The sequence below is a fragment of the Ascaphus truei genome, chromosome 5 (assembly GCF_040206685.1).
Source record: "Ascaphus truei isolate aAscTru1 chromosome 5, aAscTru1.hap1, whole genome shotgun sequence".
In the NCBI taxonomy this organism is placed as follows: Eukaryota; Metazoa; Chordata; class Amphibia; order Anura; family Ascaphidae; genus Ascaphus; species Ascaphus truei.
In genome coordinates, this window is record NC_134487.1 from 170,774,039 (window position 1) to 170,801,593 (window position 27,555).

Sequence of the window (27,555 nt, forward strand, 5' to 3'; positions counted from 1 at the left end):
TAGATTTAAAGTAGGCGGCGTTACGCAGAGCTGTCAGTCAGGGGCTCCACCTCCATTCTTTTTAGATATAGGGTAGCGCTGACATGACTCCACCTTCTTTCACCTAATTGGTTCCCCATAAATGAGATGGGCGTGGTTAGAAGGCCTTTCCCGCTTTCACCCGCCATTGGTTGGTGGCAACGCATGAAGCGCTAGACTCCACCGCGTCTCCCCATTGGCTGTTGAGCGCGGCTGCGCGCGAGACCCCTTTTCTCTTTGCGCCCTTATCGGTGTCTGGGCGTGGCTCATCGCGCCAGAACCGGCTGCGCCTAACCGAAGTGGGCGTGTTCAGCGTCGTCGCCAAACCCCATTGGCTACTCGCGAGCCTTCCCCCTTGTGGTTGCCATGCGCCCTCGCTGGCCGCTGCTGCGCGCTTGAAGGTTGGTTGCGCGGCGGGTCTCGGGGCCCCGCTTCCATGTCGGGCGCGCACAGACCCGTGGCGGGCGGCGGTGGCGGGTACTATGCAGGCGGGGACGTGCAGGGCCGGCAGCGGGACGAGGCTCCGCGGCAGCAACCGCAGCAGGAAGCGGCCTGGAACTCAGGGTATTATCCGCAGGAGGCGGGGGGAGGAGCCGCAGGAGCCCAGGTACCAGGGGAGGGGGAAGTGTGTGTGTCTCTGTCACTCTCTCTCTGTGTGTGTGACTGTGTGTGTGTGACTGTGTGTGTGTGACTCTGTCTCTCTGTGTGTGACTCTGTCTGTCTGTGTGTGACTGTGTCTCTGTGTGTGTCTGTGTGTGACTGTGTCTCTGTGTGTGTCTGTGTGTGACTGTGTCTGTGTGTCTGTGTGTGTGTGACTGTATGTCTCTGTCTGTGTGTGTGTGACTGTATATCTCTGTCTGTGTGTCTGTGTGTGACTGTGTCTCTGTGTGTGTGTGTGTGTGTGTGTGTGTGTGTCTCTGTGTGTGTGTCTCTGTGTGTGTGTCTCTGTGTGTGTGTGTCTGTGTGTGAGTGTCTGTGTGTGAGTGTCTGTGTGTGAGTGTCTGTGTGAGACTGTGTGTGACTGTGTCTGCGTGTGTGTCTGTGTGTCTCTGTCTCTGTGTGTGTGTGTGTGTGTCTGTGTGTCTGTGTGTCTGTGTGTCTGTGTGTCTGTGTGTCTTCTCTATACAGACGGGGCTATATTTACTACTTGTCAATATTTACTCATGTGTGTATTGATATATAATCTCATCATAGTTATAACTAGTGGAATAGTATAATAGTCACAATTGCTTTGTGTGTGTCTATAATATACACATGCTTGTTTGACATATTTGTTCAAATGTGCGTATGTTAATATATATATATATATATATATATATATATATATATATATTACAAAAAGGGTAGAGCGCACACCATATATACAAAACAATTGGCTCCCAATTGGCAAGTGCCCGCATCATAAATAGTATAAAAAAGATACTTCACCAAAATCAAATGACCAGGGAAGGAGACACAGCACTACAGGAAGATGGGGGGGGAAGGGTATTTAATCCATAGGTATCCATCGTTTCAGAGCTATGTCAGGGAGGTGCACCTCTCTGATGAAAGGCCCCCGACATGGCTCCGAAACGTTGGATACCTTTAGATTAAATACCCTTTTCTTCTATCTTCCTGTAGTGCTGTGTGCAAAACCCACTCACCCCCCTCCAAAAGTAACTCCCTAACACCCTCTTACCAGTGACGGGGTGCGGCGATCTCCGTCTTCTCCCCTGCAAATTGTCATGTTTGCCCTTCAGGTCCCGAAAAAATGGCCGCGCCGCGTTGCCATGGCAACGGGATGCTACGTGCCGCCGGTTATTTTTTCAGGACCTGCCGGGGAAACATTACAATTTGCAGGGGAGAAGACGGAGATCGCCGCACCCCGCAGTAGGTAAGAGGGGGTGAGGGAGTTACTTTTGGGGGAGGGGGAGAGTGTGTTTTGCCCTAGTTTATCGAGATATGGGTAAATATCTAGACAATAATACATTGTGTGTGTAAAGTCTGGTATAGTTAACACTATGCTCTTCATGGGAGATAGAGAATCCAGGCTATGTTAATGTACTTGGAAGATACGCTGCGATGTTCCGTTAACGCCGCGCTAAGCGATTTAACATAGCATTGTCATTCTGGAGATTTATATTTTCGGTGCAGTTACCTTCTCATAGTACATTAGTGACATTCTAAATAAAAAACATTTTTATCTATGTAAACGTGTAATGGTATGCATTTATGTATCTGTGTGTATTGCTTTATTATTTCTGTTTAAATCTTATTTTGGGTAACTAATTTGTTGTGTGTGTATATATTGATATATAGATACCGGTATATAGATAGGTAGATTTTGGTTGTGTATATATTTATGTACATTCTTAGATTGCATTTACAAAAGTGTAGTTCATAATGTATGCAAGTACTTGTAAATATTACAGATATAAGCAATATACATTTATTCAGCATATTGCTCCACGTTCTACTCCAGATTCTCAAGTTAAAAATGTTTGTTTATTGATTTAAAAAACATAGCTAATAATTGTCGAGTATACAGTAACTTCAGAATATAAATTATTAGTTAACATTGGGTTTTTTTTTTTTAATATATATTGTGAGTGAAGTAAGGCATTCCTATAATACATAATGCCAAGGTGGCACGGAAATGAATAGTTAGGTCCGGAAATAATTGGACACTGATACAAATTTTGTCATTTCGGCTGTGTACCAAAATTCAAGTTACAGTTAAATAATGAATATGGCTTAAAGTGCAGTCTATCAGCTTTAATTTGAGGGTATTCACATTCAAATTGGAGGAAGGGTTTAGGAATTACTGTACATCTGTTTGATATGTAACCCCCTCTTTTTCAAGGGACCAAAAGTAATTGGACAATTGACTCAAAAGCTGTTTCATGGACAGGTGTGGGCTATTCCTTCGTTATTTCATCATGAATTAAGCAGGTAAAAGGTCTGGAGTTGATTCCAGGTGTGGCATTCGTATTTGGAAGCTGTTGCTGTGAACCCACAACATGCGGTCAAAGGAGCTCTCAATGCAAGTGAAACAGGGCATCCTTAGGCTGGGAAAAAAAAAGGATAGCAGGAACATTAGGAGTGGCCAAATCAACAGTTTGGTACATTCTGAGAGAAAAAAAGAATGCACTGGTGAGCTCTGCAACACAAAAAGGCCTGGAAGTCCACGGAAGACAACAGTGGTGGATGATCGTAGGATCCTTTCCATGGTAAAGAAAAACCCCTTCACAACATCCAGGCAAGTGAAGAACACTCTCGATGAGGTAGGCATATCATTATCCAAGTCTACCATAAAGAGAAGACTTCACGAGGGTTCACCACAAGGTGCAAACCATTCATAAACCTCAAGAATAGAAAGGCCAGATTAGACTTTGCCAAACAATATCTAAAAAAGCCAGCCCAGTTTTGGAACAGTATTCTTTGGACAGATAAAACCAAGATCAACCTGTACCAGAATGATGGGAAGAAAAAAATTATGGAGAAGGCTTGGAATGGCTCCTGATCCGAAGCATACCACATCATCTGTAAAACACGGTGGAGGCAGTGTGATGGCATGTGCATGCATGGCTTACAATGGCACTGGGTCACTAGTATTTACTGATGATGTGACAGAAGACAGAAGCAGCCGGATGAATTCTGAAGTGTATAGGGATATAGTGTCTGCTCAGATTCAGCCAAATTCAGCGAAGTTGATTGGACGGCGCTTCACTTTACAGATGGACAATGACCCAAAACATACTGCGAATGCAACCCAGGAGTTTAAGGCAAAGAAGTGGAATATTTTGCAATGGCCGAGTCAATCACCTGATCTCAACCCGATCGAGCATGCATTTCACTTGCTGAAGACAAAACTTAAGGCAGAAAGACCCACGAACAAACAACTGAAGACAGCTGCAGTAAAGGCCTGGTAAAGCATCACAAAGGAGGAAACCCAGCGTTTGGTGATGTCCATGCGTTCCAGACTTCAAGCAGTCATTGCCTGCAAAGGATTCTCGACAAAGTATTAAAAATGAACATTTTATTTATGATTGTGTTAATTTGTCCAATTACATTTGAGCCTCTGAAATAAGGGGACTGTGTATGAAAATGGTTGCAATTCCTAAACGTTTCATGCGATATTTTTGTTCAACCCCTTGAATTAAAGCTGAAAGTCTGCACTTCTATTGCATCTCGGTTGTTTCATTTCAAATCCATTGTGGTGGTGTACAGAGCCAAAATTCTGAAAATATGTCAGTGTCCAATTATTTCCGGACCTAACTGTATGTATAGCAAATAAGCAGATTAAGCACACTTGTACTTTATGTGCTGGATCGACCGTATATGTCTATTTGCTCTCGTATCTGTATTTTGTATCATTGCAGGAACTGGGTTAAAACAAATGGCCTACTTTAATGTCTGTTTGGTCCAAGGTCATAAGTTTGACCTTGCCTCCTATTATAAAAGACAAAATGAATACGTCAAATATGTTACAATATGTAACCGGAATGATATTCCTTCAGAAAGTATTTCTGACCTGCTATGGGTAAAAATATGATTAACAGCATGTATACAGTGTCTCTGTACGTTCTTCCTACCAATAAGATTGTAAGCTCTTCGGAGCAGGGACTGCTCTTCCGAAATTTAACTTTTATGTCTGAAGCACTTATTCCCATGTTCTGTTATTTGTATTTTTTTTGCTATTTATATGATTGTCACGTGTATTATTACTGTGAAGCACTATGTACATTAATGGCGCTATATAAATAAAGGCATGCATACTGTACATGTGCATACTTTCTTTCCCCCTTTAGGGCCAGTACATTGCTATCCTCTCTGGCACTGACAGGGTATACGCCGATGCTGCTCACACTTACTGAAGGTTTTAAATGGTGTCATATCATCAGGAGACAGACAAACTTTAAACATTCAGTTGACAGATGAATAATAAATGTAATGATTATAAGAAACTTTTAAGTAATCGAAGAGAAGTTCTATTGTATAAATAGGTTATACCATGGAGGCTCCGCCCAAAAAAGTGAGATGGAACAAAGAAAAGTCCTGTTGTGTCTCTGGGGTGTATATCCGTTTATAAGTGTAACGCCTGTATGCCCGCAGACCTGGCCAGTCCCCAGTACTGAGGTGGGTAAGGGTATAACACCCACAGCAGTGAGGGCGTGCCCGGAGTGTGGTAGTGCGTTGCTGGGCCTGTTGAGAAAAGGTTAGCAGATACTTGCAATGTCCAGGGTACGAGAGTTTGGATAGTAATGTCCGTGTGCCAGAGTTCAGGGGTAATAGAGAGCTGCGTAATCGAGTCCATAAGCCAGTGTTCTAGGATAGGCGAAGGCAGCGTAAATGTATCCGAATGCAGGGTCCAAGGGCAGGAGAAAGCAGGGTAATCCAATACAAAGCAGAGTTCAAGCCAGGGAGATCCAAAGGTAAACAGGGACAGGAACCAGCACTGAAAGAGACAGGAGAGCCAAGCATAGAGACTGCACACACAGGGGTCACAAGAAGCTATGCAGAGCAATGAGCTAGAGCAGGGGAGCGCAAACTTTTTGTGCTGCGCCCCCCTGTCTCTCTGCCCCCGGCTCTCGCGCCCCCCTGCCTTCAGGCGCGTCAGATGACGCTGCGTGTGCGTGTGACGTCAGGTCACATGGTGCCGCGGCGTCTATTGACGCCGCGTTGCCATGGTGACGCAACACAGACGGCTGAATCCCGGTAAGTAAACTGTTGCAGGGGCCTCACGCGATCCCCCGGCATTTAATTTAAATGCCTGGGGGAAGAGCGCGGGGCCTCTGCAACTGCCCGCGCCCCCCCAGCACAATCTCCCGCCCCCCACTTTGCGCACCGCTGAGCTAGAGGACAGACGGGGATTATAAAGGAGGGAGCACCAATGGGAGAGAGAGGAGGAGCAGAGGGTAGAGTGAGGGCCTGCAGAGATAGGTCAGAAGGAGAGAGGGAGGAGACAGCTAAATCAGACAGGGAAATGGCTTGCACACTATGAGGGGCGGAACCAGGGGTCAGGGAAGACCTACAAGTGGAGCGTGTGCGCGCGCCTTCTGTAAGAGCTGGATGCGCGCGCACAGTGTGTGCCAGGGAGCGTGAGGAGCGTCGTGGGGGCGCTCGCCAAGGACGGCGACGGGGCAGGAGGAGCAGCTGAAGGAGGTAACGTGGCAGGAGAAGGATTGGAGAGGCGCCGCGAGCAAAGAGTGCCGCGGGGGTGATCGGCAGTTTGGGGATAAGCGCGCACCTTGCGGGGAATGCGCGTGGCAGCTGGGCGTGCGTCCGGACAGGGCACAGAGGAACGGGTGCGGGAGGAGGAAGGGAGAGATGAACGAGGAGGAAGGTCAGAGGCAGGGAGAACAGGGGTGACGGGGACACTTTGAGAAGCAGGAATCCCCTGAACTGTCACAATAAGACAGAGTATCCATCATATATCCTGTTGTATAAATGGTATATGTGATGGAGGCTGCCTCCTATAAACTAAGATATCGACTGTAGAAGAGTCCTATAATATAAATAGGAGACACAATGTAGCGATGTCCTATAAACGGATATAGACCATATAAATGTCCTTTTCTATGAATTCAACTTTTTTTTTTGATGAGTATCTTAAACTGGTGAAAAACGTATGAAATAAATGCAATTAGTGTAATAAAATGAATCACCTGCACTATATATAGATAGATGGTTATCTATATATCTCTATCTACTTGTTTAAGTGAACAGGTTTTTCCCCCTCTTTATTATTTAAAGCTTTATAATCTGGCTGCCTAAAGTATGACCTCATGGGAACGCCTGTTGTTATAGCACATACTTGCTCTACACTTTCATACCTTTGGCTCGTCAGTAATTTGCATTGCCCCGTGATTCATCTTCCTAGTTACAAAAGCTACAGACCTCTGCCTTGTAGTATCAATTGGGACCTTGTGCCTAAAGCTTGAACTAAGCGGAGTCTTCCACAAGATTAATGGCAAAGGTAAGGATACATATCCCTCTCCTTTTAATTGTATTTGATTTTTTAAATGGCTTTCAAAGGGCATATAGACAAGTATTCTGGAACCAGGGCCACGTGTAGGATGTGGATGAGGCCAGGTGGCTTAACTTGTCCCCTTTTGAAAGCACACCAAGTCCTGTTATATTTTTTTTTTATTGGGAAAGCATCAGACATATAAAGGCACTTGTAGATGGTATGGTGGGGTGAGAGTGCTTCTCTAGAGTGAAGGGGCTTTGTAGTTAGAGGAAGGTAAAAACGGAATGGCCTGCCAGAGGGTAGATGGCATGAGAGGTACGCATTCCGCCTGCTTAGGATAGAACGGAAGTGAGGGGTGCCTGGGAAACAGGAATAGTCTCAGGACTAAACTAACTTGTCAGCAAAGACGGGGGGAGGTAGATTGACCCATTCTCAGCTAGGAGAATTGGGAGGTTGCTAGGGCAACCAGCTACAGGCTGTGTGGAGAAGGAACATGTTACAAAATGTATCAATTACACAGGCACTGTGTTTTCAGAGCAGAGAAGCATACAACTGAAATATAGAACGAAAACACAAATAACATATGCTGCTCACAAGTTGTGTGAAAAATAAGTATTGAGTTATGGATTCGTCCACAAATGCCAAGATTGGCATCGGGTGCGTACTATGAGCTATATATGATAAACCTGTGTTATAGACACACACTATCATAAAGGACCTATTAGCAGGTAATCTGCTGTTGGGCTGATATATGTATTAGCATTTATATATCTATGTTTGTCTACTGAGTGATCCGTTTTTTCAAGGTCTGAGCTAGATACAAGGCTTTATTTGTCTCACAGCAGCATTTTAAATGTGCCTTATTTGTTCAGTTATTGGTTGAATACAACTTTACTGCATAGTGTTATTATATCACATTTTGTGCCTTATTTGTTCAGATACAGGTTGAATACAATTTGACTGCATAGTGTTATTATATCACATGTCCTTTGCAGTCACACACAGGATTAATCCACATACAACCACCAACCTATGATTGTGTTTAGCCCTCCACCTTAATTGCAGTATGTCAGTCTCCACCCTATATTAATTGATATTGTTTACCATACATTGTGATTTTCACAGGCATAGGTTTATCATTTTCAGTATCCATTAGTATTACAGTGGTGGACTTTACACTTAGCGATCATAGGCTGGTTTGATCGGTATGCTGTGTTTGTGACTGCATTTTTGTTATATTGCACATTTCTATATCACAATCCTATTTAGCATTGAGATACCTTATCCTTCTAGAATTTGGTCTTTTGGTTGTCCCTGAGTGCGTATTTATTTATATATATTCAGATAACGCTTATTGGGTAATTTATTTCAACCTCACTCCATCACTGCAACATCCTCCATTGTATTTGAATATTGTATTCTTTATTTTCAATATATGCACACTTTATTTTATATGAGACTTAATAAAAGTTATATTTTAACTGTCCCAGGAGTGCTACACTGAATGAGCTTCTAGCTAGAAGGTATAGGTGTTAAAAACATCTTTTCTTCTAATTTTTGATATATTTGAAATATAGAACGCTTGCAGGCAGAGCTGCAAAGGGTGGGGGGGGGGTGGTGGGACAGAAATAAACAAAAGCATTGCCGCCGCGTGCGCTTATAGTGCGCGCGACGGAGCGAAAACTGGTAGCTGGCAAAATTTGCTTTTTCAAGGGCTGTGGCGGCCCTTGAACCAATCAAATTGCCGGAATTACGCGACCACGACGTCTGGCGAAATATAACTTTTCGCCGGTGACAACGGGTGACGTCACCCATCGTGTCGCCATCGACAGCACTATAGGCACGGCCTTATACACCTCTGATCAATGATCTGTAGAAAGGCATACTCTCGCTCTATATACCTACTCCTATAACTTAATACCCTTTACCCCCTTAGCTAGGATACTGTTCCATGTAAATCTCAGTGTAGCTTCTAAGGCCCTTATTCTATAAACCGAGAGTGCTGATTCAGCGCTATCGCTCGGAAAGCCCCATCACAGTTTATAGAGCCAGAGTCTGTCCTCCTCCCATACTTAACTTTTTGTTATAGGATTTCTCTCCCTTCCTACCTTCACCTTAATAATACCCTGGAGCGATGGTAAAGATTCATAACCCCCAAGAACAGCTAGTTTACTGATACTTGGCTCTGATGCTACGACAAGCCTATTATTTTGTCATTTATATTGAGTCACACACGGTTGCACATTGTTACAGGCTCAATAGGTACATGTGAAACTCCAAATACATGTGATGGGCTTGCTACTTTTAACCTCTACTGCCTGTGAGCATTGGTGTTAATTATTTAGCCTAGCATTGTGGAAATGAGTACTTCAGTAATAGGTGATAACTTTTTTTTTTTATTATTATTTGGACTAGCAATTGATATTATAAGACTTTCGAGAATTCTCCGCTCTTCCTCGGGTCATCAATACTGATTTACAAAGACTCCACAAGTTAAACACAGATGTAAAATTAAGATGACAATCCAAGGCAGAAGATGTGGAGAATTAATGGCTAGAGGAATGGTAAATAAATGGATGACAGCGTTACTACGATATGGAGAGCATGTAGTACCATATATCCATCAGAAGTGTGTAGAGGGGGGGGGGAGGGTTTGAAATTAACTGAGGCTGGAAGAAACATGACGACAAATTATGGTAGTGTGTAAGAATCAGAATCCGTATTGTCATCTTGTTTTAGTGTCAGAGCATTATCATTTTGAGTTCAAATGTTTTCTGTTGTTGAGTGCTTTGAAACATTAATTTCAGGATTTTGATGTTTAATACATTTAAGGACTGATCTGGCTGTGAGAAGTGATGTCCCACTGGAGTGCAATATCTTCCTTCTTCATGGTGTGTTGTGTCTATGTAGGGTCATTCTGGTTTGATGTTTTTGACTAGTTTCACTAATGTAGCATCCTTGGTCACATTTGCTGCATTGAATCATGCCACATTCCTGTATGTGCAGGAGAATGATCCTTTTAACATTGTGTTTGATATTAGTGAGTGGCTGTGGTTCTTGGTATATACGTTTGCAGCGTGTCTTGTGCCATTCTCCGCGTCCTTAAGTTCATTATGAAGTTTTTTTGTTGACTAACTTCTGACTGCGATTTGGCGGTTGCCGGGATGGGAGGTTTGAGGTAGATAATATTTTAATGTTTCATAGTCTGTCTGCATAGGTTGCAGATCGTTTTTTTTTATTATTATTATTTTTCGCATTCCCTCTAGGGCAGGGTTATATGTAGCCACTATTGGTACTGTATGTATGTGGTTGTTTCTTATTGTGTTCATAGTATTTGGGGATTCTTATTGAAGAATAAATTCATGATGTAGACATTTTTATATTCTGAAAATTCTACCTGTCTGTCTCCATGTTCATTCCTGTTGCCGTAAGTGTACTTTTACCAACTGATGCAAAGGTTGATGCCCAGAAGAAAGACCAAGCATCTAAATCTCCCATAATGATCTTGGAGTGAGAATTTCCTTTTAAGTTGGTTGATTTCATGATAGAAAGGGAGAAGGAGTGGCTCAGTGAGTAAAGACACTAACTCTGAGAGTTTGAAGCAATTCCCGGTGTCGGCTACTTGGGCAAGTCACCTTATCTCCCTATGCCTCAGGCACCAAAAAACATAGCTTGTAAGCTCCACGGGGCAGGGACTGTGCCTGCAATATGTCTCTGTAAAGCACTACGTAAAACTAGCAGCGCTATACAAGAACATGCTATTATTATTATTAGAAGTCTTCCTTTGTCTCTGTGATTTGATGTTGATGCAAACACTTGGATTATTTGAAGCCTGTATATCTCTGATAACTAAAAGATTCTGTCTAATCTTTCTGATGAACTTTGATCTTTTATTTTTCTCCATCTCTTGTTAACTATATGAAGCATACTCCACTCATTCTTCCATTTTCTGTACCTCTGTAATATAATAGATATCCGCTTTTGAGCTCAATGAGACCTGCCATGATAAGGGGTAAAGGATCAGACTTTTATGGGGTCGCAAAACACAAGGCAGCACGAGAGCATTCAATAAACAAAGGTTTATTCTGGTTGGAGGCAATAGGGAGCAACAACTCGCCAGAACACAGGGTTCAGGGGACTCCTAGCTCACTAGGTGCAAGGTGTTCCCGAAGCCAATTTACCCTGGATGGCGCCTTCACCTGTCCGAGGAATTACTGCCTCTTGGTCCCCAGTTTACTTTCCAGTTTACTTTTCCCTAAACACAAAGACCAACCATTAACAAATGTGCAGCCATGATCAGCATCTGAAAACATGGAGAACTGGGTACCGCCAACCAGTCAGCAGAGACCTGTCCTCCACAGAGCCAATCGAGCTGTGGACTTTATCGGAGCGGACCAATCAGGGATGTGGGCGGTGACCGTGCATACGGTCAGCCCCAGGGGGAGAGTGAGCAGTTGGAACTGACCAATGGGAATCAAGCCAACGGGGCTAGGACTCAAGCCCCGACTCCTGATTTCAGCTCCATACCTCCTTCAGTGGTACACACCTGGCTGCCAGGGAGAGAACAATGCTCCGCTTTAGGATTATGTACCTCCCCAGCAGGAGGGGTCACCCTTCCCCCACCTCACCATTGTCCACAGATACTGCACCTGGCCCACACAAAGCCTAGCCCTCTGACTCACTTTATGCTGGTCACTTGACCATTGTTACTGGCCCAGGCATACAATGAGTCGCATAGAAACCGTTTTGAAACTCAAAAAACATCCCATACTACCCCAAGCACAAAATACACCGTGCAATACATATACAGCTCAACCCCGTTGTAGCGCAATCCGCTATAATGCGGATCGCTTATAACGCTGTTTGAGCGTGGACCCCGAATTTAAAAAAAAAATATTTTTATTTTTTTCACACTCGCAGCACACTGCACACACTCGCAGCACACTGCACACACTCGCAGCACACTGCACACACTCGCAGCACACTGCACACACTGCACACACTCGCAGCACACTGCACACACTCGCAGCACACTGCACACACTCGCAGCACACTGCACACACTCGCAGCACACTGCACACACTCGCAGCACACTGCACACACTCGCAGCACACTCGCAGCACACTGCACACACTCGCAGCACACTGCACACACTCGCAGCACACTGCACACGCACACTGCACACACGCACACACTGCACACGCACACGACACGCTCACACACGACACACACACTGACACACAATCGCACACTCACAGCACACTGACACGCACTCACACACTCACAGCACACTCACACACTCACAGCACACTCACACACTCACACACTCACAGCACACTGACACATACACACTCACAGCACACTGACACATACACACAGCACACTGGCACACACACACTGACACACACTCACAGCACACTGACACACACTCATCACAGCACACTGACACACACAGCACACTGACATACACTCACACACTCAGTCTCACACAGTCAAATACACACACACACACACACACACACACAGTCAAATACACAGTGTCTCTTTAAGGGAGCTTGCTCTCGCAAGGCAGAAGCACGAAGCAGAGACAGGGAGAAGAGCTGCCAGATGCCGTGTAAGTGCTGTGTGCTGTTGCCGCTGCCCCACCAGGTCTGGGAATGCTGGGAGAGTTCTCAGCTTTCCCCCTCCGGCGGACACGGTACCACCACAAAAGAAAAAATTTGGCGGCCATTTTTTTCGCGGCCCCGTTTATAACGAGGTGGCCCCCGAGGACCGCGCTATAACGGGATTAAGCTGTATATATAACCTGGCTTAATTTATTACCAGGGTGGCAGCCATTTTCCAACCCTGAGTTGGCAAGTTTTTAACCCTATGCTGGGTCGCTATCTTGACTGGTAGGGTCAACAAGTGGACTTATCTTGTATAACACCATGCCACGCTGCCCCTACCATCACAAGGCCTACATCTTTTTGTCCTGCTTCCCTAAGTCCAACAATATCCCATTTAAAGCAGCAGTACTACATTCTCTCCCCTGCCCACGCCCCTTTCCCCTCCCCCACATTCTCTCCCCTGCCCACGCCCCTTTCCCCTCCCCCACATTCTCTCCCCTGCCCACGTCCCTTTCCCCTCCCCCACATTCTCTCCCCTGCCCACGCCCCTTTCCCCTCCCCCACATTCTCTCCCCTGCCCACGCCCCTTTCCCCTCCCCCATTTTTTTCTTATTTTAATATGTAAAGCATGGGACAATGTATTCTACAAGCTGCCAATCGTTTGGCGCTCCTGTTATAAATCTGTAAAAAGCCTGATTGTGTGCTTAACTAAATGGCCGTTTTAGGCTGCGCTTATAGTGCCCAGCAACGGCGACGCAAAGTCGCGCCAAAACAAATTTAATCCGTTGCATGCGCTTAAAGTAAGCGCGACAGCGCTACAAAAATTTTTGAAGTCAGTGAAATTTGATTTTTGGAGAGACAGTTGCCACTGGATGCTGTAGTATAGGTGCTCTTGATATTGAAGCGGTTATCGCATGCCAGTTATATCAAATGAAGCATTCTACAACACACACATCCTAGCAAAGGATAAACAAATTGGACAATACTTCAAGGATCCACCTCGCTTTTGTTATCGGAGAGGCTGCAATTTGGGTGATTTTCTCACACAAGCAGATCCAAGTTCTAAATATGTCAAGAAACAGTCCTGGCTTAGCAGACCGGTGGGGGTGTACAAATGCGGGGGATGTGTCAACGGCCAGTACATGGTGCTTGGAAAAACCTACCCCCCACATCAAGGGAATCGTATAAAAATCAAAGATTTCATGAACTGTGATTCAAAATCTGTGATTTATTTCATCAGATGCCCTTGCGGGCTCTATTATACAGACAAGACCATACGCATGTTGAAAGAACGACTAAGTCTACACCGTTCCTCTATCAGAAAGGCACTAGCAGACACAGACAACAAAGAGGATTTATCCCAGCAACCGGTGGCACGTCACTTCAAAGAAAAGAAGCACAGCCTTGCCACTCTTCGATGCATGCCAATTGCACAGGTCCAGGCATCTCCTAGAGGAGGAGACCGGAACAGAGCCCTACTTCAACTGGAAGCAAGAACCATTTTCAGTTTAGATACATTAAGTCCCCGTGGATTGAACGAGGATTTTAAACTGAGTTGTTTCCTGTAATTGGCCTGTCCGGACAGTGACTCATCCATATTAGGTGACTTTTCGTCCCCAGGATCGGCGTATACTGGACATGTCTGTATTGACTATACCGGTGATACATGTGTACATTAATCACTTTCCTGTCCATAATAGTATTCTTATTGTTTCCAGCACATGAAAGCCATCCTGGCTTATCTAATCAGTAGACACCGATGTTCTATATGCTTATTTGCCTTGCCTTTAATGAATGTTTCTTGTTCCCACTGTAATATAGGTTTTTTTCACCAGCAGGGGATCAGATGTGACTTATGGAAGCAGCGTCTTGTGTCAGACAATGACATTCAGACAGATCAGTATTTATGATCATGATTAATCTCCACCATATGGATTCATGTGCTTACGATTATGACATGGCGGGACTGCCTCATCATCATAATATGTGTTCGAACACTCAATTTTATCTTAAACGCACAGATCATTTCTAGTGTTTACTAATGGCATCATTATAAAGAGCCATAATAACATGCAATTCTTCACCATGGCCAGCTCTGATCCACAGAGCCTGGCACCAGCTTGTTTTTTTCAGTGCTGCTCTGGACTATCCTCTCTCTTTTTTTTGCCAGACCATGTTGTTATTTATGTTCACATTTATTACTATGCTGCACACTACCACTTTTGGTGTTTTATGACAGTGCCACATTGTTTTCAATCATATGTTAGTTTCAATGACTCTGATCTGGCTTATGCCCAGGAGCTGACATTCAGCCACTTGTGCTTATACATTTCTGTTGCTCATTCAGGGAGCAACAGTCACAGTGACAGCCCTCAGTTCTATTCATTAGAGGCTCTTTTTGCCATTGTGCCCTAGCTGCAGGTATGACAGAGTCTCCAATTAGGTATGCAAATGTATTGTCCAACCATGTTCATGTGGTTAGTGCATTCCTACACAGGAGCAGGCCCACATGTTTCAGGCAGCGCTGGATATAGCTGCAGGTATGACAGAGTCTCCAATTAGGTATGCAAATGCATTGTTCAATTATGTTTATGTGGCACACCTGTGTGTCATGGGTTTTGAGGGTACATATGTGTTCTTATTCACTCTGTAACTCACATCACCTTGAGAAAGGTCCCGCACGAGGACCGAAACGTTGGATAAGATGTCTTGTTAATACAAATTTCTTTTGACCACTTACCTGGAGTGCTGCCTCTGATATTCGTCTTCAAACGGTTTCATATTGCCTATTTTATACCATACAGGATTTGCACCCACATTGTTTTAACCAGATGGAGTGCCTATTGTTCTGCACCATCTAATATATATATATATTTTTTTTTTCCCCATTCAATACAGTATGTGCATCAATACAATCTGCACATTGACCAATCTGTTCTCCTGTAATCTATCGCTTGCTCCAGGTTATTCAGTATTTTGGGTAATGTACAGTAGTTCCTGGAATATGATTGACTGGGCAGGTAGTAGATACAATTGGTTCATTGCTAGAGAGAGGGTGGGGTGCCAGAGTCTATCAGAAGGGGAAGGGGGCTGTCACTTTGGAAAATGCTTCCTACAGTACATTAGAAACATTAAAAAATGTCTTTAAAACATTCTTTTTATTTTTTTTAAATGCTACAAGTATTTTCTCATAGTACAGAACTGACTTTTTTTTTTTTAAACACACGCAGGATATTGCTTGAACTGCTGCTTTAATATCTAAGTTCTAATAGATAAAGATAACCTTATCAAAAATATGACAAAAACATGATCCTTTTTCAACATTTATTTATCCACAAATGATTCAACATTCTACATTCAATATCCATGTGTGAAAAAGTATGTGACCCTTTATATTCAGTACCTGGTGGCGCCCCCTTAAGCATCAATGACTCCAACTAAGCGTTTCCTGTAACTGCTGGTCAGACTCTCACCAATTTTTGAGGAATTTTGGCCCATTCCTCCTTACAGAACTGCTTAAACTCAGTGACATTTGAGGGCTTCCTTGCATGGACAGTTCACTTCATTAAGGTCCTGCTACAACATTTCGATGGGGTGTAAGTCCGAACATTGAATACGTCATTCTAAAACGTGGAATTTCTTCTTCTGCAGCCATTCTTTTGAAGATCAGCTTGTATGTTTAGGATGATTTGTCTTGCTGCATGACGTATTGGCCTAACATTCTCCTCTAGAATCTCCTCCTGGCTATCCTTCCATGAACCTCATTCTTGTTCAGTCTTTTTCTGATAGTTGAGTCATGAACACTCATATTAGCCGAGGTGGGAGTTGCTTGCAGACACATGTCTTTTGATACTGATGTTACTCTTTGGTTCTTTGTGACTTCCTGGATGATTTGCCAGTTTGTTCTTGGAGAGATTTTGGTAGGACTACCGCTTTTGGGTAGAGTTACCGTGGTCTTGAACTTTCTCCGTTTGTAGACTGACAGTGGAGTGGTGGTGCCTCAAATCTTTAGAAATGGTTTTATAATCCTTTCTAGACTGCTTTTCTGAGGTCATCTGAGATGTCTTTTGATCGTGGCATGATGTTTCCACACACCTGTATGGTGAAGACCAAACTCACAAAGTTTCTGATCTTTATATAGGGTGAGGTCTCCTAAACTCACACATGAAGATCTACCTAATTATTTAAACACCTGATTCTAATTATCCCCTTTAATTTAGCTGATAAAACCAGGTTGCACTTACTTTTGCACATACTCTGACTCATTGTTTGTCTAATTGATGCATCATTTTGTTTCAAAAGACATGGAATTGGATATTTTAAGAAAAGACTGGTTTTGATTCAAGAAGATTATCATGGAAAACCTATATGGAATTTCTATAATTATCATTGTGGTTCACAAACTTTTTCTCGCCACTGTTATATCATCTCTGGGTTTCTCAACCATGCCACCCCGGGGGCTGCCTCAGACTAACTTTAATGGTGCCTTGTGGAAAAACTAATGACAATGTTATTTTAGTGTACGAAGGGGAGGTTTTAATGCTTATAAATGTTTGTAGTTAATTTTAAAATAGCAGAAAATCTGAATTTTACAATATTTACAAAGGTATAATGACACGAACAGTAACTATGATTACACTAATTTTTGGTGTAAAATGAAATTGTAAATACTTTGTTTCACTTTCTAATCCGTTTTATTGAATCTTTAAAAAAATGTGACAATTGATCAAATGGGGTAAATCCAAAGGGGGGGGGTGTGGGGTGTGTGTGTGTTAAATGAATAATGTCGTGGCCTTATCAATGCTCCCCAGCGACATGACGTACTGAGGTGCAAAACTGACGCAGCATATGATGAGTAAGCAGGGTCCGCGCACTCAGATTTTCAAAACAAAATCTTACAAATTTCTTTCGCCAGTAGTAAAATTGCTGACTGTGTGAAATACATTGGAGGTATGTCGCCTATGGATAAACCTACTGTATTTCATGTCTTGTCATTTTGTAATCTGATTCACACATGCTGTGCCATGGAGGGTTTAAACTGTGTCTCTTGTATTCAGAGCTATCTTGACAAAGGACCCACTGGGGCCCCGAAAGGTGGGGGGGGGGGTTTCCCCCCCTACATTTGTAGGATTTGAAGTGCCGGCCTTTTCTACTCGCTATATATGTATTACTGACGGCTATGTTGTGGTGTTGACTGACATGTTAGTCACTGCTGCGACTGGAAAAAGCGCTCCATATCCTGCTTTGCTAGCGCAGCAGGATAGGGCACGCTGTGACTGGCCGCGGCAAAGAGGTGCGAGGGATAGGGGTGGGAGCACACAGGCGTGTGCTTTACAAACACACTCATACAGTTCTTATACACCTAAACACATGAGTGATTTAAGCGCACACGCAAACATACACACGTCTAGGTCTCTATACCCTGCTAAGTAGTACCCCTAGTGGGTAAATGGTCTTTGTAAGGGGGCATTGGGAATCCCGCTGTAATGTATTTTGTTTTTACCCTAATTGAGCGCTGTACAGCGAGCTGTGGAAGTAAACTAGTGGACAAGATCAGCAATGGTAACGATCTCTTTTTCTCTCCTGTCAGAACCAGCCGTACCATGAGTATACTCCTAACTATTGGTCCAGTTCCGAGCACGCTCGACCTCCTCCATATTCCTCCAACTACCCTGTCAGAGGCGAAATGCAGGGCCAGGTATGTATACAAATCCTAACCTTCCATATAACTGCTCCCTAAAACACCTCCGATTTCTCCGTCTGACCCCTCCCTAAAACGCCTCTGATCACTCAATCTAACTCCACCTATTTCTACACATTGGTTTCTTAAAATATCTTCATTTCTTCCTATGTTCATTTTCTCTTTACAGAGGATGGAGCCCTATACGAATGGCTCATACGGACCCTCCTACCCTCAAGCCTCCATGAATCCCCCTTACCCTGGCCTCCACCCACCGAATCCCTACTATCCCCCCCCTCCACAACCCCCTTATCCCATAGACTCCTACAAACCAGCAGGCGGCGCTCATCCAGCTCCCCCTAACTGGGGGTACCCTCAGCAAAGCGGTCACAGTGTCCCCCCGCAGAATATGGGGCAGCCTCAGGGAAGCCCTTACTACCCGGCTCATCAGGTGAGAAATGAGGGCCAGCTCGGGTGAGGGATTCATCCCCATGGCACATGTTAACCCTTTCCCTGCCTGCTGCTCCATGTTTACTAATCGGTGCCATATACTTGCCTGGGCCGGGAAGGTGTCTCTTGGAATAGCACCGCTTGGTAAATGCAGGCCTGAATCTTTCTAAGTCCTCGTCCAGGGTGAAGCGAAGAGTGGAGCGAGCGAGCTGGCGCTCATGAGCAGTGACGTCACCTGCATGTAAGCAGGAGACCAATCTTGTCCTGCTATAGGAAATTTGCGAGCGCGGGGGGGGCGTGTCAGTGGGACGCGGGGAGGCGTGGTGTCGGTGGGACGAGCGCCCGCACCAGCTCAGCGCCACCCTGGACGCAGCCTAAGGAACCAATTGCACTGTTAAGTTGTCTACAAAAATGTGCAGTCCCTCCTACAACAAAGATGAACCAGTAGCAGTGATATGTTAAATGTGGGTGAATGTTACCGGCACATTCATTTTCATACCGCTTTTATTTCCCATTATCTCATTAAACTAATTATGAGCCGATCTTTCGCCAAACCAAAACGTAAAGGGAAAAAGTCTGGATAAACAGTTTGCCTGTAGATACAGTCAGTTACAAACTGTCCTGTCACGAGATTAAGTAAAAGATTGTTAATAACTTGCCATGGTATTTGGTTACCATGAAACCATTAAACATGATTTAAAAAAAATAAACAAAATAAGGATTTGACTTGTTTTAAAATAGTGTTAATTGCTGGTCTGCTTTAGGGATTAAAAAAAAGGTTTTGCCTACTGAACATGTCACCCCTCTGTCCACTTTTATCTTGGGGTCAGTGCCTCCTAGAACCAAAGTGTAATGGCACTTGTTTTTGTTTTCACTGCGCGATGGGCGGGTCACGTGAGCGGTTCGCCCAATGAGGGCGAACCAGCTCTGTGACGTCACGGCCACGCCCCCAAAAATGCTCCCAGTCAAGCCTCCCTACAGTCCCGGAATCACCTCTGCTGCAAGCAAGTGCAACGTCACGGCGCTCCATCTCGCACTCGCGAGCAGGAAGCATGGACGCGGCCTAAGAGGTGTTTGCTTTCTGTGGCTTCATTTTAAAAATAACTGAGAAATATCATTCTCTTAAACAAATGCAAACAGACTTGAATTAATAATGTGGAATTTTGTTTCTATTTTTGCTTCTGCTTGGGGGGGGGAGAGTGGTTGTGAATAAAGTGTTTCCTCGACATCTAGCTCACCCTGTCCATGTTAGGCCGAGCTTATAGCGCGCACGTTAACACACTTCTGTTATTAAACTCCTATTCATCACATAGACTTATCTGATATCTGCCCAAGCTGAAGTGCGAGACGTTTTCGGCCAAAATTCCTCATGCTGCTTTGTTTGGAGGATATAAAATAAGCCCCACGGTGATATCGGAGGCAATCAACCCCCCCCAAGTCTCAACTCCCCGTGTTTACAAACTTACTTTAATGATTTAAAAATACTTGTAGGTTTCAAATTTGAGTAATAAATGTGTCAATCACTTAGATTTAACCACCAGTCACTAGCATTGGTTCATTTTGGTCTTAGAAAGAATCCCCCCTTTAACACTTTAGCTGCCAAAGGGGCTAGCAATGCATGGCGCTACAAAAAGGTTAAACCTGTCTCTTCCCGTCGATGCAATCGGTGTTGACCCCTTTTTGGGGAATAGAGAGCCAGCAGCCTGACTCGGTATCTGTCACCACAGGATCCTTCCTACCCGTACCGAGATGCAAATTCGGGCATACCCCAGCCTGCCACGCCGCAGCCGAGACCCCAAGAGGAAAGCTGGGGGGTTTACGGCGTTCCCAACCCATATCCATGGCAGGCGCCTCCCCCTACTTCTCACAACACACCCGGCAGCCATTATATAGCGGGGACCGGAGCACCTTGGACAGGAGGGGACATGCAGTCGGCTTCCTATGATGTAAAGGTACATGGGTGTAGGGTTAGGGTGGCAGTTCTACCATTAGGGGCTTCTTTGCCCAGGGGGTCTGCAACACTTCTTTCTGGGGATAAAATAAGGCCTGACAAAGTGTGTGTGTGTGTGTGTGTGTGTGTGTGTGTGTGTGTGTGTGTGTGTGTGTGTGTGTGTGTGTGTGTGTGTGTGTGTGTGTGTGTGTGTGTGTGTGTGTGTGTGTTTTTATGTGTATGTGTGTGTATGTAAATGTTTGTTGTCATAATATAAAAATTAGTAGAAATTATGCCACCTTCAAGGTTACAACGTGGTCTGTTGCATTTAATATGTATACATCAGGTAGCCCCGCGAATATTATGCAGGTACCCTGAATACATAGAATAAAAGTAATCCCTCATTTCCTGTGGGCTGTAGTACTGTCTCTAGCTAGGGATAAGTCCGGGCAATTCTCAAACACAATCTTATACTCCCACAGTACTGTTTATCTGAGACAGAAGGGGGAACTAAATTGGGGGGGGCGGGTGGTACACTGCTTGTGTGGGGGTCTCTCCCTTTCCTTCTTCCAGGGAGGACCTATTACATGAATTGGTGTTATAATGTATACGTTTTCTGTTTGTACTTTTTACTTTATAAACTCTGATCTTATTTGTACTGGGTGCCTTTGTAATCTCTTTAGTGTAAAAACACTAACCTATTTTATTTATAATAAATCTAAGATGTCTGGCTCTGTGCTGTCATTGAACTTCTTACTTTTTAAGATACTGTCCTCAAATTTTAGTTTTTATTCATTTGTAGATTCTTCTGGTGGATCAGGTACTCCTTAGGTGTAATTCCTCCATTAACCCTGGTGGTGGCAGCGTAATTGGGGAGGCGAGTAGGACAATTGGGCAATTCCTTGTTTTCTTTCTATACTCTATTATAGTGGGGTATTTTAAGGGATACACAGTTTGGTTGAAACCCCATGTTTTTAAGGATTGTTGAAAATGTACAGTTGATGCGACATACTTCCTTTCGTTTTTATTTTAGTATGGGGGAAATAATTATTTGTCAAAATGAAAAAACTGATCCACATTTTTCGATCATCCTTTTTTCCTTAGGATCCTTCCTTTTCCTCCACTTACAACCGGCAAAGACCTAACCAGGGATATAATCCCGAGACCTCCCAACCAAGTTCAGTTTCCGACCCCAAGCCCAGCCCTGCAGCACATTACAGTGCCTCACCCCAAATGTACAACAAGAAGGACCCTGCAAATCAAGACTATATTACTAGGCCAGAAGAACCAAACCCACCCCCTGATACAGTAAGCACCGACCCGGGCATGAAAAAAATCAGTCAGGTCCTGGAGAAGGTGGAGGATCTGGAGACAGAGGTGGACGAGTTTGTAGGGAAGAAGACGGACATGAGTTACCGGTGTTTAGAAGAACTGTTGACCAAGGAGCTATTGGAGCTGGATTCTGTAGAGACGGGAGGACAGGAGAGTGTACGCCAGGCGAGGAAGGAAGCCGTGAAAAGACTGCAGTCAATTTTGGAGAGACTAGAGCGAAAGGGATTTTGATTGTAGCAAGCACTGCAATACATCTCTGGAGGAACGGGAACATTGGGGAAACTATTCATGATCTCGTAGTATGAATGGGAATATTGGCATGATGGGTGGGGAAATATTGCTCGCCATCTTTGGATGAATAGAAAGGGATGTGATCATATGGGAAAAACTACAGATGGTCCTGGGGTAATAAGAAAGGAATATATTTTCATGGGGATACTAGCATGGCTTGTGATAGGAAGGAATGCGATTTGTAGGAGAAATGTTCAGGACATTTTTGATATTTGGAACTTAATATTGTGATTTATAGGAGACCTGTTTGGGCATTTTGGGATAATTAGGACACTTGTGATTTATAAGGCAACTGGTCAGTGTCTGTTACAAAAGGTTTCTGATGTCGGATAAACTGTAGAACACTTTGCAGAGCATCCGAAACTTGTTAATTATTCCTCTAAGTGCAAGGCCTTTTAGGGGACAATAAGAAAAAATAAACAGCTGTAATAAATCTATTGCCCTTAGAATGAAATGGTAAGAAATGGACACAAACTTTTGGAAACAAAAGCTAAACTTGGGGAAAATTCCTAATGGTTTGTGAAAAATTGTAATTATCTCTTAACATAAATTAGGAGTGTGATCGAATGATTTTCCACTTTCCCATGTCAGATAAAGAGATTATGACAACTTGAAATTCCTTCTAAAATTAGAAATAACGGGTTGGCTACCTTTGAAAAAATAATTTTCTTTCGGAATGAGTTAAAAAGAAAGCATTTGTTAATTAAATGGGGAGACAGTGTGAAACAACTCAGAAATAAATAGGTGTTATCTCCGGTCAACCTAACAAAGAGCTTTTTTTTTTTTAGAAAGGACTTGATTGCCAACTTGGAGATTGCAAGAAAGGAACTGTTGCCGAAAATGTTAAAATGTTACGATTCAAGAGAAAAAGTTTAGTCATCTAGGAAAAGCCAGTAACCTATTGGAAATAAAAATTAACATCTTTTAAATAAAAAGAAAAGGGTTGTGATTTATATGGGAAAACTGCAGGATATTTAAAAATAAAAACATAGGAAGGTTTGTGGTTATATTGGCCAAAAATCCAAATTATTTTGGAATTTAATTTGAAGGAAAAAGCTTATCTGTGAAGGTTTTTAAGCCTCCTGATAAAAGTATAGGTAATTCCATAGGATTTGATTTATTTATTGAGACTGTTTTTTGAAACATTACAATTACAATTTTTGTCTTCAGATTTTCCAAGATAATCAATCTTCAATGTAATTAAAACGAAAGGGGTTCTAATTACCTGAGACATATTCCCACACAACCTTGGTGGAAAAAGAACAGGTTTATTTATCTCCGGAAAATTACTTGCCTACAATAGGCGATTTAGAAAGAATTTGGGATTTCAGAAAATACTCTTAAAAGTCCTAAGGAAGATTTGATTTGTTCTATGAAACTGTATTCCATGGAGGGGGGGAGCAAGACATTTTAATTAAGTTAGAAAAGCTGCAGGTCACCCTCTGAAATGTACAGAGAGAGGACTGGCTGTTCAAAACCGTCACTATCTGGAGTCCAACCGATTGTGATTGCATCGGGAGAAAATGCAGATTGTGGAAAGAAGAGCATAAAAAAAGGGATTGATTTTGAAATTTAATAAATAAAGCCATATTGGGATAATAAAATTAAAAAAGTGTCATCTTAGCTTTGTTGTAAGGTGTAATACCTTTTTATCGGAACACCACGAGAATTTGTTTAAGATCAAATGATGGCTCACTCGTTCGTAGGCACTATCCTGCATGAATAATATAGGGTGTAAATATCTGGAGGAAAAATACCTTTTTGACATTACATTCTAGTAGCCGTGTTGGTCCTGGAGAAGTGTGACACCTTTTTCATAGAGGACATTAAGGTATACGGAGCAGGCAGGACCACTCGTTGCACTAGAAGAGAGCTGCAAAGTTCTGTACAATATCTTTGTATCTATGAAGAACTCCTATAAAAGTTATCGCAGCCTTGATTGAACTGGTAAGAGAAGGGTATTCAGTATACAATATAGAGCAGGAGTGGCCAACAACTCCAGTCCTCAAGGGCCAACAGGTCAGGTTTTAAGGATATCCCTGCTTCAGCACCTGTGCTGAAGCAGGAATATCTACAAGGCCTAACCTGTTGTTGGCCACTCCTGATATAGAGCAAGAACTGCACACTCTTAACATTATATATTCAACACACTGATCATCTCCACCGCATTTTAGTTAATTACAGAGTCACACGCAAAGACGTGCTCCCTTTTCTGTAAGTGGATCTGGTCTGGTGCTCCCAGTCTGTCGTAATAAGTTTCCAGAGCAGAGTGAAGCACTGGGGCACTCGCTTGCTTGTAAAAACAGCGGTTTATTTGATGCAAGGATGACAATCCATCCTTAAAAATACATGTAGTAAAAATATATTGATGTCGCCTCTCCGAATATAATAGACCCAACGACGTAGACGATCACATTAATAGAACCCTGCGGCATCAATGGTAACTCGTTCCACATAACGCCGACACCCGTTTCGCGCCCATTCAGCAATTGTCAAGGCATTCGGAATGACTGTGTACACTGTTGTTGGGTTTATTTCTGTATATCTATGTAGCCATGTATTTGTAATGATTGATTTTCATTGTATCAAACAGACCTGTGTTTTTACAAGCAATTGAATGCCCCAGTGCTTCACTCTGTTCTGGGTATTCATTATACATGCAGAGGAGACTTGTGAGCCTCTTAAATGCTCATTATGGGGCAGTCCAGAAGAAGGATATTAACTTAATGATATTGACTTCCTTAGTCTATCTCCCCCCTCCCCCTTCCCTCTTTCTGCCCTTCCCCAGAGTAAAAATGTGCACTGTATTTCCTTTTTGTGCAAACATTTATTGTTTTTTTTGGGGCTCTTTTTATTTGTGATCTGGTAATTATTTCTTCCCATTATCTCCATTAAACTAATTATGATGTTTTCGCAGACCCTTCAACATGCACAAAAAATATCTCCCATTGTAGCTCCTCTACTGCTGGATGGAGGCTTCCAAAATGCTTATGGCAGTCCCCTAACCCAGGTGTGCTCAACTCCAGTCCTCAAGCGTCCCCCCAGGTCAGGTTTTCAGGGTATCCCAGCTTTAGCAAAGGTGGCTCAATCAGTCCCTGCTTCATCACATCTGTCTTTTACTGGGCCTCTGATTCAGCCACCTGTGCTGAAGCAGGGACTGATTGACCCACCTGTGCTCAAGCAGGGATATGCTAAAAACCTAACCTTTTGGGGGAGGGTGGGGGGACTTGAGGACTGGAGTTGAGCACCCCTGCTCCAACCCAGGGGTGCGCAAACTTTTCCCCGTGCGCATCCCTGCCTGCTCTCCTCTGCGCCTCGCGCCGCTCCCTCACCCGCATGCTCGGCCCAGGCGTCAAATGACGTGCGGAGTCATGTGATGTCACGTTGCCATGGTAACGTGACCCCGCTGTCATTTGACGCCGGGTTACCATGACGACGGGTCGCTGGAAGGTGAGATGTGTTATAGAGGCGTCGCGCGGACCCGGCATTTAATTTAAATGCCTGGGGGAGCGCTGGACCTCTATAATGGCCACGCCCCCACCCCCCCAGAAAATCTAGCGTGCCCCCCAGTATGCACACCCTTGCTCTAACCTATGCAGCTCACCACACACTTTTTATTACAGTAGGTACATCTGGCTTTGCAGGACACCCCCAAAATGTAATGTACCCACTAAAAAGTTGGTGGTATGTCATCGTTGGCAAAACAGGAAAAGGTACAGTTTGCCTGTATATACAATATTTTACCAACTGTATTATCAGAAGCGATTAGGTACAATTTATAAAAACGCTCCATAGCCTGTGGTTACTATGGAGAAAATAAATCTAATTTAAACGAAAAAAAGATTTACACTTGTCTATTTTGTTTCAAAATAGTGTTAGCCACCTGTCTGCTTTATGAAATGAAAGGTTTCACCTATTGAACATGTCGCTGCCTTTAGTTCACTTTGCTCATGGGGGAATTCCGTCCCGGGAACAAGCTGTACTAATGGCAGTGACATGTTTAAGGGGCCAGTCCCTTCAAGGACTACAGTTTTGTAATGTTAGGGCCCTGTTTTAAAGGGGTCACACATGGGTGGGTGATTTATTTATTTATTTTTCCTCCACCAAAGTCTGACCCCAAAGTATTTTTTTAAAAATTTAAAAAAAATACAACAGAGCAACATGAACGCACCTGTTGTCCTTTTTGCTGCACCACCCTGCAATAAAACCTGACCTGTTGCTCATTTGAGTGCTCACCTTATCATTTTTTCCGGTCTCACTGGGAGTTGGAAACTGCGGCTGTGCTATACATCTACACCTCTCCTCTCATAGAGATACGGCCTTTTGTTCGCGGCACACGCGGGCTCTATAATCGCGGCCTACCACAAACACCACCTACCGCTCACGAATCGAGAATGATGTATCCGAATCAGGTGAGGCGAGACTGTTTACGAGTCTTTGTATGACATGTACATTACTCGCTGACAAAGCCCCCGTGTTAGGTGCGAAACGCGTCCGAGGTTTTTTTCCTTGCCTCTGCACTTGGCTATGGCTGAATAAGTTTATCCTTTTAGCTTACTCTTTGTCCGGTCTGGCTGCTTCTCTTTGCTCCTGTGCTCCGCTCACTCCGGTTTTCGTTCCTGACCCCTTTGCCTCCGGACACACGCTCTCAGCTCCCTGTGCATTTTACTTGTGAGGACTCTTTCTCCTTCAATTATCACACATGCCGTTTGCCTGCATGTTCTGATGACTGCATTTGCCCATTATCTAAGGAGGGGGGCACGGGGGGGCTTACCTGATCTCGGGGCGTCCTTATCCGGCGTCCACCATTTGGGGGTTAATGTCCTTATTGCCTTAGTAGGCTGTGCTTCTGAGTATCATGCCGTGCTTATTGGCTTTAGGTGGCTGAATTTATTATATCATATATAGGCATTTGGAGATTTATATCACCACTTTATTAAGGGAAATTTAGGATTGTAATATCCTTCCCCCACCCCCCTAAAACCTGAGAAATACATGATCATATCAAAGATGAATGTGACTTTATTTCACGTTTCACTCTGATGCACTGACCATGGGGGTTGCTACCCACTTTGTTTCTAAAACATGTAACCAGCCTGCGGTCACTTTCTTTGTCCAAGGAGGGACTGACCATTAAAGTGGATGCAGGTACTTTTAATAAGGACCTATCCAGGAGTGAACTCCACTTGATGTGCTTTAAAGCAGATTAGCCAACCTTGTTATTGTCTTGCTCTTAAGGCCCGTAATATAGAGGGCGTGCATGCCTGTGCGAACGCTCGTGCACGTGACGTAC

The 27,555-nt window shown here is 43.8% G+C and overlaps 1 protein-coding gene across 3 annotated transcripts; it reads left to right on the forward strand.

The window, feature by feature from the left end:
- The first annotated feature begins 181 nt into the window (after positions 1–181).
- On the forward strand, positions 182–23,874 carry BAG4 (BAG cochaperone 4). 3 transcript variants are annotated; one of them, XM_075601222.1, is made up of 5 exons: positions 182–625; positions 18,170–18,277; positions 18,450–18,710; positions 20,437–20,655; positions 21,744–23,874. In XM_075601222.1, the coding sequence occupies exons 1-5, from the start codon at positions 455–457 to the stop codon at positions 22,200–22,202; spliced, it is 1,218 nt and encodes a 405-aa protein (XP_075457337.1). In that variant the 5' UTR covers positions 182–454; the 3' UTR covers positions 22,203–23,874. The 3 variants fall into 3 exon arrangements, with proteins under 3 accessions (XP_075457337.1, XP_075457335.1, XP_075457338.1); XM_075601220.1 differs by having other exon boundaries at positions 187–625; positions 20,437–20,661; XM_075601223.1 differs by lacking the exon at positions 182–625 and adding an exon at positions 6,884–6,976 and having other exon boundaries at positions 20,437–20,661.
- Positions 23,875–27,555: the final 3,681 nt, after the last annotated feature.

What these genes read in the sequence shown, in the direction of transcription:
- BAG4 (XM_075601220.1), top strand. Translation starts at nt 455, where the DNA reads ATGTCGGGCGCGCACAGACCCGTGGCGGGCGGCGGTGGCGGGTACTAT. An exon ending in GAGGCGAAATGCAGGGCCAG is followed by an intron (nt 18,278 to 18,449) that starts GTATGTATACAA and finishes TTCTCTTTACAG; the next exon opens with AGGATGGAGCCCTATACGAA. An exon ending in CTTACTACCCGGCTCATCAG is followed by an intron (nt 18,711 to 20,436) that starts GTGAGAAATGAG and finishes CTGTCACCACAG; the next exon opens with GATCCTTCCTACCCGTACCG.